The 13,430-nt window shown below is 39.5% G+C and overlaps 1 protein-coding gene across 2 annotated transcripts in view; it reads right to left on the reverse strand.

Annotated features, from left to right (window-relative positions):
• Positions 1-13,430, reverse strand: part of LOC134220044 (uncharacterized) — a 587,564-nt gene that overhangs the window by 500,532 nt on the left and 73,602 nt on the right. For both annotated transcript variants that reach the window (XM_062698986.1, XM_062698987.1), the window contains one exon: positions 5,291-6,439. In XM_062698986.1, the coding sequence (XP_062554970.1) occupies positions 5,291-6,154 (864 nt within the window). In that variant the 5' untranslated portion in view covers positions 6,155-6,439. The remainder of the gene's footprint in view (positions 1-5,290; positions 6,440-13,430) is intronic.

Genomic DNA, 13,430 nt, shown 5'->3' on the forward strand with positions numbered 1-13,430 from the left:
TAAACCGACTGTCAAACCCATACAAATGAACCAAAACAAAATCACTGCACAAATTTGAAAACTGACAGCATAATGTGTTTAAATGGATGTTGATACTTTTTAATCCGGAAAATTCCGAATTAGCGAGGTCCGGACCAACGAGTCGTTGGATTAGCGAGGTCCGGATAAGCGGGGGATACTGTACGTGTACCAATCATTCAACTGAGCGTTATTTCAAAAATTTGAATCTTTTAGGGCTGAGGAACAAACTGTAGTTATTCGGATTAATTTTTAAAGGAAAATTCCGGAAAGAGAAATGATTTTGCCGTCTAACAACCACAGTTCACCAGATAGTGCTGGCAGAAACAATCAATCTACGAAGCGTTGTAATATTTCCAGCAATGCTTATTCTTCAGCAAACTCTTTCGGCATCGTTCAAACTATATGGTGATGTATTAAGTGAGATGATTAAATTAACAATAAAATAAAGCCTCTAGGAGCAAAAATGCAAAAAAAAATCCATACTAATCTTCATATAAATTCCAATCGCGATGAGGAAAGTGGGGGAGCAACCAATCGAGCTGTGTATGTGTGTATGTGTCAATGCGAATGTGTGTGTATGTTCGCAGATTAGTAAAAATATTCAAAAATATATAAAAATATTCACAGTGAAAAAAGGACTTTTCATTTTTATAATCCTGTATCTCAAAATCGGAACATAATACCTCGGGGTTTCAAGCGTTTCCAATGTAAAACTGGCCAAAGAACACGTTGGTGAGGTCATTTTTCAAATCAAAATATACTCATTGGGTAAAAAATGCATGTTTCGAACAAAAACTTAAAAATTGTTCATTTGGCAACACTGCACATTAAAAAATATTTTTTTATAAATTCTTTGAAAAATCTTTTTTCGAATGGTTACCTTAGATTGATTATAGACCTCACAGCTGCAGAGATATTAACAAATAAAAATGATGGGTTTCATACATTTGTCCGAAAAGGAGGATGGTCGTATTAATCGTGGGGAGGTTCAATCACTATGAAATTTGGGATTTTGGGGTATAACCCATACATAAACAATTGGTCAAAATTTCATTTAATTCTAAGAAAGTCGATTGCACGTTTGAATTTTTTCTCGGTCACTTCATATGGAATGGCCCATCTGTAAAATACAGACAACGATTAGGTAATACACTACAATGTAACCTGTTATATCTTTTTTTGGCCACAAAAAATTGATCAATTTTTGACGAGACAAAGTACGCCGGGTCAGCTAGTTTGTTATAAGAAATCTAGGAAAATATACGCCCTTTTCAAATGTTGGTTCACATTAATGTTAGATTATGCAAAATTGCTTTCTAAATAAATTTTTATACGTCCGAAATGCGTCGTTGGTTGATGATAGGCTGCTGAACCTATATTTGGCGCTTTAGGCATAAAACACACTGATAAATGTTCACTCAATATGGACATGAAACAAGTTTTTGTTAAAAACATTATTCGATTATTCCAGGAACAGGAACATTATTCCCAGAAAAGTTAGATAATTGAAATACCTATCTGCATAACAAATTTCATCGATTTCTGAAATGAGGTTTTATAACATTTTAAATTTTAAAACCAATTTCAGTGTAGAAATCGTTTTTTTTATTTTTGGAACATTTTTCCAAAAAACTTCTGGGATTTTGACGACAGTCCGCCATACAACACTCCACTGTACGTCTTGTCATTTTAGAGTAACATTGGTTTAAAAAAAATCAAGGAAAACAAACTAGGCCGTCATCAAATGTTACTCTTGACAATTTTTGAAAAACTTAGAGTAAAATCAGCAGTGATTCAAATCGTTCGGGGCTGTCAGTTTGAATATGAATCTGAAACATTAATTTTCCCAGCAGCTGTTCTAGATTCAGTTTTTATACCAGTCAACTGTCAAAAAAATAAAACTGGTATAACGCTCCGTTCTATTTTCTGCAGATTTGAACCACGATTGAATCACGAGATTCAAATATTTTTCAATTGTTTTGGTGTATGGATGCGTCATTTTATCTACGGATCAATCCACTTTGCAATTCCAGCACCTTTCTTGGCAGTAACATAATGATTTCAATTATTTGTTCTATTTTGCTCCAGATTCAAACTAGAATAGTGGTCGAAAATTTAGAATGAAACTGAATCACTCCTGATTTCACCCTTATTAGGGTAAAATCAGCAGTGATTCAAATCGTTCGGGGCTGTCAGTTTGAAGATGAATCTGGAACATTCATTTTCCCAGCAGCTGTTCTAGATTCATTTTTTATACCAGTCAAATGTCAAAAAAATAAAACTGGTATAACGCTCCGTTCTATTTTCTGCAGATTTGAACCACGATTGAATCACGAGATTCAAATATTTTCCAATGAATTATTGGCAGGGGCTGATTTTCTACTCGCCGCTATCACATCCAGGCGCTATCGTATATGCGCAAAATAGCCAGCATAAGTTAACCGCCAGAAATTTGTATGGCGAAAGACATCTAACGCGGGTTTTCTCAACAGCAGGAGCTTTTCACGAAAATCTATTTGGTAACAGTTATGTAGGAAGGTGTCTGCTACTACGCCTACCAAATATTTTTTCGATTGAGTTGCTTATTTTCGAGATATTAAACCTTAGATGCTTTTCGCCATACTGATTTCCGAAAGTTAACTCCTAGTGTGCCGCTGTAAGCACGCTCAAAGCAGGCGATTCATTGTTTTGGTGTATGAATGCGTCATTTTATCTTCGGATCAATCCACTTTGCAATTACGGCGCCTTTCTTGGTGCCAACATGATGATTTCATTTAATTGAAAATTTGAAAAATATGTATAGAATAGAACACTGCTGGGGAAACTAGCGAATTTGTTCTATTTGGCTCCAGATTCAAACTAGAATAGTGGTCGAAAATTTGGAATGAAACTGAATCACTCCTGATTTCACTCTTAGTTTGCAGAGTGGCTTAGAAATACCATATCTTTAGACCCACCAAGTTTCATTCGATTCAGAGAAAACTCGGCATCTGCGCAAAACGCTCATCATATCCTCAAAAAGATATGGAAATAAGCTTTGCAATAAGCCCAATTCATTATGCGTGCGATTGCGTGCTCATAGTTAAAAATCAGGATGAACAAAATAATGTTTTCGCCATACATTTTACAAGCAAATAAAAAAAAAACAAATTTGTTTGACATTGGTTTGACATGATGCACAAGGTGCAATTATCATTCAATCTTCATCAAATTTTGAGAAAAGACATTTTAAATACCATAGAAATTTATAAAAAATACTTTCAAAGCTTAACTGTTGACAATTAGTTGATATTAGTAAAGTTTAATGCTTGAATGAATATTCTGTGGTGATTATCGCTTGAGTACAAAATTTGAGAAGTTGTCGCCTACTGTTTTCACGTGAAAAGTTTTCACATGAAAATTGTAATCATTATCATCTGATAATGATTCAGCACAACACTAGCTACAGTGATCAGTTAGTTGTACCCGCTTATCAACAACACAACTTCTACCAAGAACAAATCACATTTATAACCGTCCTAGAAGGATCCACCATCGGTATGCGACCTTTTGTATCCATACTGATTTCCAACGACCGCTTTCTCCGGTGCCAATGTCTCGATGGCGATGCGATGATGGTGGGTGATGATGCAATCGCGAACCGTTATCGGCACGAGCTACACAGCTGGCGGAGTCCGTTAAGGTGATCAAATTATCACCTTCTTGCATCTGAATTCGTTTCGTATGATGCTGCTTTGCGAGTCACCTCAAACGTCATCGCCACATGGTCCAGTACAGGTTCAGTTCAGCAGAAGGTAACAAATTAAATGGAACGATTCTAATAACAGTGCTTGTGTTTTAAGGCTCCCCCAGACCTAAGCGATTTCATCGTTGCGACGGCGACAACTAGTCGCCGCGATTTTATCGTTGGGTCGCTGCAGGCAATGTTCTATTTACGTTTCCATATCAACGGCGACAGAATCGCTGTCGCCAAGCGATAGAATCGCGTCGCGACTGTCGCATCGCGTGTGTTTGGGGGAACCTTTAGCCCAACGAAGCAGGAAGCCGATTTTTACACGATCTGAATTGAACGCGCAATCGTCGCGCAATCTATAGCACCACAATCAAAATAGTGAGGCTTCCCGCGCAAAGGTTCAGAGTCTATAATTGGCGAGTGGTGCTTGCCGAAGGCATCTTTCACGAGTAAAAGTGAACTTTTGGGAATGCGAAAAAGTCCCATTGAAAATTTTATTTAAAGAGACTTCATACCCGAAAAAATAAAATACTGGGACAAGCCATCTGGCCTCCGCGGCAGAGTTATGAACTTGAGAATATTTTGGCAACACTGTATGAATGCAAACAAGCAGTGTTGTTAATTCAAGACAAAATTTTCAAAACGACTTATCTGCTTTTGTAAACAAAGATTCAAACGACGATTCGACGAATCTGATAGCTCTCCCACGCAAACCAACACCATCAATAGGTAAAGGAAGGATTCCGCTACCTGTTGACGGTGTTGGTTTGCGTGGGAGAGCTATCAGATTCGTCAAATTGTCGTTTGAATCTTTGTTTACAAAAGCAGATAAGTCGTTTTGAAAATTTTGTCTTGAATTGTCATATAATTGTATTATTTCTCGAGAGCTTTTTTCCTCAAAAACTTGATGCCAATTTATAGACGAATCCAAGTAAAAATAAGAAGAAGACACACGACGGTGTTAACCTTGACAGAACCTACATCACAGCATGGGAAGATTGTTTTTTAAATGCTTATAACAAATTGTAGAAAAATTGTAATTAAAATCTGATTGATGTACGATACGGAAAAAGTTCTGAATTACATAATATTTGGAAGCTTATACTTTTTTTGTGTTTTCCAAACATGTATCTATCAAACAGTTCGGAACTTTTTCCGTATCATACATCAATCAGATTCTAATTACATTTTGTCTATTATTTATCATAAGCATTTTAAAACAATCTTCCTATGCTGTGCTGCAGGATCTGTCCAAGTTAACACCGTCGTGTGTCTTCTTCTCAGGAGCTGAAGGAGCTGAAATTCTCTGTATTGAAGAATTTAAAAACTATATTTCAAATAATACGGACATTTTGGAGATATTTCCCTCTCTATTGTAAGATTTTACATTTAGAGCAAAATGTTTATGGAAAAATATAGGGGGTTAGTAAAAAAAATGAAGTTATATTTGGAAAAAAAAACTTCCGTGTTAGTTCCAAATGTCCGCGGAAAACTGTTTTGAATTACCACAGGGATTTTGTTTTGCCCTCTACCTACCTTATCTTTGTTGTTACTTCCGTTGGTTGCGTTTGCCACAGCGGCGGCGGCGACTGCCATGTTGCTACTACTGCTAGCCGGATTGGTGGTCAGGGTCGAGGTGACCGTACCGGATGACGCGGAAGTCGACGAGGATGAGGAAGATGAAAATGGTGACGTAGCCGACGGGGAATTTGTCACCGTGAACTTGTTGACGTTGGTGGCGGTCAGGGTGCTGGGAATATCTTGCTTGTTCTGGCTGATCTTGGTGCTGGAGTTTTTGTTCTTATTTTTGGTGCCCTTGTGCAGCAGTCTCCGAGGGGTACTACTGCGAACAGGGGCCGCACTAGTCGGTTCTTCGTGGGTAGAACGCTCGGTTGATCCGGAGAACCCGAACGAACTGGACGTGGTCGTGGAAAGCGGACTGGTAGCTTTCAGTGGAGTCGTGCGGCCTTCGATGGTTTCGGCTGTTTCGCTTGTTTCCTTGGTCGCCTCTTTCATATCCTTGGTCACTTCGGTAACTTCGGCAACTGGCGATGTCGGACTTGTCTCCTCAGACGTCTCGACGGGTACTTCCGCCGTCGGTTCATCATTCTCGACATCTCTTTTCCGCCTCCAATTGCTACCGATCGTATGCGATTGGAGATCACTGAGCAGTTTAGCATACTGCGGGTTGTTCATGAAGAGCTGATCGATGGAGAAGAAGTCGTAACCATCGTCGTTGCCTTTCAGTTCCGCATCGGACCCGTACAGGGCGGCCGCCACGGGCCGCTGCTCTTCAGTCGGCACTGCTGGTGCCTCGGTTTGGTTGTTGGCCTGGGTCACGACGGCCAGCCACACCACCACCATCGACATCACTAGAAACCGCATTCTGCTGCAAGTCATCTCCGTTGCGCAATTGTAATTGCAAATTTCGAACCACTCCGCTGGACAACTCCGGAACGGTAGGTGGCAGGAAACAATTGCCTTTGTTTCGCAACGAAGTTTTACGATTTTCGGTATGCTTTTCCGGGTTCGGTACTTGCTCGTAATAGTTGGGATTAGGCCGGATGCAGGGAGGCTCTTTTATTTTAAAAATGCAGCTTTTAAAATGAAAGACACCAAACGGGGGAAGGTGGTTAAGCACGGGTCGTCACACGACGGGTCATTTCTCCACCCGGGCCGATGCGTCTGAAAGTGAGAAGAAAGCGAAAGAAATGATCTCATCAGTCGGGGTGGATGAATTTTTCTTGGAGGTGGGAATTTAATTATCGCGTTTTCAGCATTTTTCTGTCTCGCTTGTTGTAGCACGTGATTATAAGGCAGAGCGATGAAGGGGGATCACGGTCAAGTGCGAAGATTATTGTTTTGCTCGCGTTTTGAAAGGCTTTTTGTATAATGCATCATTGTTTCGTGGTGGAGATGAAAAGTGTGTGAACCATCGTTAAACAGTTTAGGTTGGGAAAGTAGGGTGTTTTCGACTAGACTTTAATTATTTTCTGCTATACACAAATGCTGCAAGAATACTGTTGTTCAGGGTTGTCCTCGAATTGATGCACGTCGTCTAGCAGTGCTGTCAATCAAGTTTGATTACTTCTACGTATATCAAATGATTTTGATTATGTTTCTTTACATGGGTCACTCTTAAGGAACAAAAAAACTGTATGAGCCAATAGTAGCGCTGCGAAAATAAAACTCAGAGTTGTCGGTTAGTCGCCATCAGAAAAATTGCCACGTTGAATCACGACTCATTTGAATCAATAATCATGACCAAAATATCATCAAAACTGTTCGATATGTTTATGTTAATGTGGAATATTCTTAAGAATTTCTTAAAGATTACTCGGAATTGGGGACTTTTATTAATGCTACACGAGAACCCAAGATTTTGATTCAAAAACTAATTTAAAAATTTAGTGACATTGATGCGGGATTCAATTCAAAGTTGCTTAAATATAATAATGAAATAGATGTATCGTGGTAGGGATGTTCAAATAAAATGCTCATGGCTGTCCAAAGGAGTCAACATCACTAGGTACGGTCTAAGCAGTCACAGTCACTCAGGGGTGAGGGAAGTAGGGGGGAAAGTTAAAGTGACAGTTGGCGAGTTGGCTGATGGCTAGCAAGTTTTTGTACAGTATGTTCCATAATTCGGTTTCTATGGGGTTGCTAGGAATGCTCAATTTAATTGTTCATGAGTCGCATGATTTGTTGGGTTTTTGCATCAAAACAAACTGGTCAGCTTTTTCAACACGGCGGTTTGGCTTGTTTGGTACATCAAATGACCTCCATTTAAGACAGCATGGTCCTATCCGCCATCGGACTCGGATCTATCTTCGTTTTAGAGCATCCCTTGTTCTCTGTTTTACATTTGCAAAGAGCGGCACTAAAACGGGGAAGGGTCGTTTGGCCGAAAGTCATTTGGCCGAATAGGTCAAATGGCCGAACATTACATTTGGCCGAATAGGACATTTGCCCGAATAGGACATTTGGTCGAATTAGACATTTGACCGAATAGGACATTTGGCCGAATAGAACATTTGGCCGAATAAGACATTTGGCCAAATTAGAGTTGGCAGGGGTTTGACAGAATTTTGATTAGCAGCAGCAGCGTTTTCGGCGTCACGCCGAAGGCCATTTTGACCGGCTGCGGCGTGAATCGGCGTGACGATTTTTTTTAAAACGTTCTAGAAGAATTTTTGTTTTAGACTTTGCGATAGAATTCTTGGAGGCACGAGCATGAGCATGATTGACCAGGTCAGCTGTAATTACACAGAGAACCAACAGATGATGTTTGGGACTAACACCATCTTCAATGAGTAAGAACTGGTTACCCAAAAATAAGCAATACCAGCGCCGGCCGTGTCCGAATGCAGTTCAATTAAGGAAGGGGTAGGAGAATGTTGACATGATACTCGCTTTGATAGAAGCCGACGAGTCATCTCCACTTCCACGAGAAACCACTGGGATGTTGGATATATGGGGTAGGAAGTGTGGCACACAGAAAGAAATAATGAAAAATAAACAGCGCGTAAAAGTCAACATGCAGAAATTTACGCTATTCTACGCTGAAATGGTCCTCTTCCTAACAAGATTGCTTACAATTTGTACGCAATATTGACGATTCACGTCAAAAATTGTATACATTTGGGCTATATCCCGTGTGGAATTACGCTAATACTGGCGTTCCAATTATGTGCATGATTTTTAGCGTAAATTTCAGTGGATTTTTCTATCTGTGCAGGGTTCGTTTTGGTAAACGGTTTGCCGTGTATAGTGTGTAGTTTAATCGATGAAAACAAAACTAATCAATTAATATTAAAACGCCGAATACCGTGATCAGAAAATCATGGGAACTAAATTTTCAAACAGCTGGTTCTCAGTCGTCTTTGGACCGATTTCCACAATTCTTTTACGGATGTCTTACCCATCTCATCTAGTTTCACCATACTGGAGAGTTATGTTTCTAGGGATGTTCATTGTTCCCTAGAGGGGCGTGAGTAAGAATGTTTTTTTCAAAATATAGTAAAATTTACTTTACATGACATATTTCAGTGTGAACAACACTTACAGGTTCCAAAAATGTTTTATAACACTATTCTAGCATTGACTATACTATGTGTGAACAATATGTTTCTTCTGGACATCCCTAGCGACTCCAAAATGACCTCTATAACTGATGAAAGATTATTTGCAAATTTTGCCGAAGAAAACTAAGAAAACCCGTGCCAATGGAAACCCGTTATGTCCATTCCGGTTCGTAAAGGCCATTTGTACGATATTTCACTCTGTTTTGCCTAAACCCGATGCTCTCGGTTCTCCAAACTGTTCTGGAGTTTGGATCAATTGGTATACCAGGTCAACTGCGCTCGATAGCTATCCGAAATTGACCAGTCATGTCCATTCAAGTCCTAAAAGGCCACGCGTATGATTTGCAGCTCAGATATACCCAAACCAGATGTTCATGGATGTCCAATATGGTCTGGAGTATGAATCAATTGGTCTACCAGGTCAACTGCGCTCGATAGCTATCCGAAATCGACCAGTCATGTCCATTCAAGTCCTAAGAGCCCACGCGTATAATTTGCAGCTCAGATATACCCAAACCAGATGTTCTAGGCTCTCCAGTGTGTTGTAGAGTTTGAATCAAATGGTCTACCACGTCAACTGCGCTCGATAGCTACCCGAAATCGACCAGTCATGTCCATACAAGTCCGTAGAGCCCACGCGTATAATTTGCAGCTCAGCTATACCCAAACCAGATGTTCTAGGCTCTGGAATCTGATCTGGAGTTTGGAATATTTGGTCTACCAGGTCAACTGCGCTCGATAACTATCCGAAACCGACCAGTCATGTCTATAAAAGTCAGTAGACTCAGTTATATCCTAACCAGATGTTCTATGTTTTCCAAACTGTTATGGAGATAAGATCAATTGGTCTACCAAGTCAACTGCGCGCGACAACTATCTCAAATCATTAAGTCAAGTCCATACAAGTCCGAAGATTCCACGCGTAAGATTTGAAACTTAGATATACGCACACCAGCTGTTCTAGGAAGCACACGTGTATGATTTGAAACACAGTAATACCCGAACCAAATGTTCTGGGTTTTTCAGCTGTGCTGAAGTTTGGATCAATTGGTCGCTAGTTCCTCCAGGAATACCTCCAAAAGTTTTTCCGAGAATTCTTCTTGAGGACCCAGTTGAATATCCTTCTGGAACTCCACTAGAAGTTCCTCCACGAATTCCTCCGGAAGTTCGGGGGAAGGACCTACAGAAAGTCCTTCAGGAATTCCTCCGGAAGTTGCTTCAAGAATTCCTCCGAAAAACTGTAATTTTTGTAGTGGCTTTCAGTCGTGAATAATGGCGTTGACAATTTTATTTCATCGCCGACGTTTCGATCCGGAGATGAGATCTTCTTCATGGCAGTCAATTTGTCAATCACCGCTACGTTCGTCACTTGATAAGTGGAAATTGTTTCAGGCCTCATTGGACAAAATATTATCCACTTCGAACACTTTCCGACACTAATTTTGTCACACACTATAGGGGGTGTTTTGCAGCCAGAGGATGGGTGATTACATCCCATCCCCGGATCGAGACGTCGGCGATAAAATAAAATTGTCAACGCTATTATTTACGACTGAAAGCCACTCCGAAAACTGAGTTACTCTAGGAATTCCTCCGGAATTTTCACCAGGAATTCCTCCGGAAGTTCCTCAGATAGCTACTCTAGAAGTTCTTCCGGAAGCTCGTCCAGAAGTTCCTTTAGGAATTCTTCTGGAAGTTCCTTTAGGAATTCCTCCGGAAGTTCCTCCAGGTATTCCTCCGGAAGTTCCTCCAGGAATTCCTCTGGAGGTTCCTCTAGGAATTCTGTAAGTTCCTCTGAGAATTCTTCAGGAAGTAACTCCAGAAGTTCCTCCGGAATTTCCCCCAAAAACATATTCGGAAACGCCTCCAGGAATTCCTTCGGAATTTCCTCCAAAAATTCTTCCGAAAGTTCTTTCAGGAAGTCCTCTGGAAGTTTCTCCAGAAATTCCTCCAGAAGTTCCTTCAGCAATTCCTCTGGAAGTTTCTCCAGAAATTCCTCAGGAAGTTCCACCAGGAATTCGTCCGAAAGTTCCATCAGGAATTCGTCTGGAAGTTCCACCAGGAATTCCTTCGGAAGTTCCACTTTCATTAATTCGCAGAAGGCATTAGCAATTAACGATGCACAATTAGAGGTGTGCGCCGCTGCGCCACGCCGCCTCCGCCGACATTTTTGCATCGGCTCGCCGTCGGTTTTAAATTTTCCACGCCGCTATTTTTCACGCCGATTATGTTCACTTAATTTGATATCCAAAACTAATTTTGATACTGGTTTCTGATAACCAAATAAGTACACATTTTGATGTCCTGCCATTCTATTTAGTAATATACAGCAAAATGAGATAAAAATATGTACTCAATCATAATGATTCATATTTGAAAACAAATTATAAATCATTTTGATGTCAAAATCAAAATATGTTTTGTATATGCTCTGAAAAATATGACTGAATAAAAAACTGACTGAAAAAAAAACGTCGAAAAGCTTAATAGCCGAAAATGCCCTTTGGCCGAAATAGTGGTTTGGTCGAAAGGGCCATTTGACCGAAATGGACATTCGATCGAAAGTATCATTCAGCTGAATTGGTCATTTTGGATATTTTCAAGACATTAACGGGAGATTTTTTTTTCGCCTCAAACATTTTATGAGCTTCCCCAGAAAATTCTTCAAGTTTTTCCAGAATTTTGAAGGATTTTTTGGATTACTGCAGAATTTTTTTTTCTATTTTCGATAAGAAATTCTTGCGCGGTAAACTGGTAATTTGGCTGAAAAGCCGTCTACGTTTGGTCTGGCCGAATCGATCGTTCGCCGAAAATGCCATTTAGCCGAAATGGATTTTTGGCAGAATGGGCCATTTAACTGAACGGGTAATATTGTCAAAAATAACCGCTCGTTTATCCAAATGGCCTTTTCGTCAATTGACCATTGAACTAAATTCCGTAGCTTCTTCACTTTTAAGTCGATACTGGCCTTAAGACCAAAAGACTTCCAGCTAAGTACCATTTAGCAAAACTGAAAGTTTAACGGAAACTGTTATCAGGTTAATACTGGTTTGACCGAAATCGACGTACAGCGAAAAAGAACTTTTGGCCGCATTTGTAAAAAGTTGTTTGCCCTAACAGGTCATTTGGCTAAAAATGCCGTTCGGCCGAAAAAGTCATTTAACCGAATAGATCATCTGATCAAAAACGTCTTTCGGTAAGAATTCCCAGAATTGTTTTTTTGTTATGCGATGCCTAAGTGCCAGGGTTTGCAGAAATCGCTCTCAATAGATAACGAACAACGATAAAAGAGAGGCAAAAACTGTTCCGAATCATAACTAGAGATGTCGTAAAATCCCGATTAATCGATTAGTAACTAATCGATTACTCTCGATTCCTGTCGATTATTGAATCGATTGATCGTTGGATAATAATCGATTCAAAATTAATCGATTATTACAACGATGAATCGATTAATCGAAGTAATCAATTAATTTGCGACATCCTTATGATGTCGTAAAATCCTGATTAATCGATTAGTAACAAATCGATTACTCTCGATCTCTCTCGATTATTGAATCGATTAATCGTTAGGTAATGATCGATTCAAAATTAATCGATTATTACAACGATTAATCGATTTATCGAAGTAATCGATTAATTTACGACATCTCTAATCATAACAAGCCAGGATAACAAATTTATACAAGTGGGAAAAAACAGGATAGGAAGCCCCACAGAAAAATGATGATCCTCGCTTTGTTTTCGCTCATTTCGTGTTGATTACTGCACAGCTGTGTTGAACAAGTTGAAATGCATCATCAGAGCCAGTGATCCCCACATTTGGAGCTTTCTTTAGGAAATTTATCATGGGGTATAGTATCCCGGATCAGTTCTCTATCATGACAGCTTGCGAAAAAAGTTTCTCGCGGTATGCTACATATCGTTTATGTATACAGAGATGATAAGTGTAAGACTTGTTCATTTTGTTTAGGATTCAACCCCTGCTAAGTGCACAAATTTAATCATATACCAGTCGCGAAAACGCTTTTTTCGTACAACAGTGGAGGCGATATATGTATATTTCTTATCCGACGGTGCACGGTAATGACACGATTTTTAAACGAGTTTCCTTGTTATTCATTGCGATAACAAGCTCTGCTTGACAGATACTTAATCCAATTTCATTTGAGTTTGTTTGCTGGAATATGCGATGTCACAAATGAAACTGGAATAAATTCGTAAAATATTCTACTGTGCAGGAAAATTTATAAATAAACTTATTATTTGTGCACCACAATGCGATTTTGATGAAATTTGGATCGCTAAACGATTTTAAACGTGCATTATTATGCGATGTGGGGTTGTCATTTGGCAGAAAGAGCTATTTGGCCCAAAAATGTCCTCTTTGTAACATTCTTTGAAAAGTGTCGTACGGCTGAATTTATCATTTTACCAAAATGGCGTTTAGCTAAATAGGTCATTTGAAAATGCCGTTTGGACGAAAGGATAGATTTGCAGAAAGGACATTTCCGGGCCAAATGACCAATGACTATTCATATCAAACGGCATTTTCGGTCAAATGATCTATTCGGTTAAATGATTTTTTGCCA

The sequence above is a fragment of the Armigeres subalbatus genome, chromosome 3 (assembly GCF_024139115.2).
Source record: "Armigeres subalbatus isolate Guangzhou_Male chromosome 3, GZ_Asu_2, whole genome shotgun sequence".
Classification (NCBI taxonomy): Eukaryota; Metazoa; Arthropoda; class Insecta; order Diptera; family Culicidae; genus Armigeres; species Armigeres subalbatus.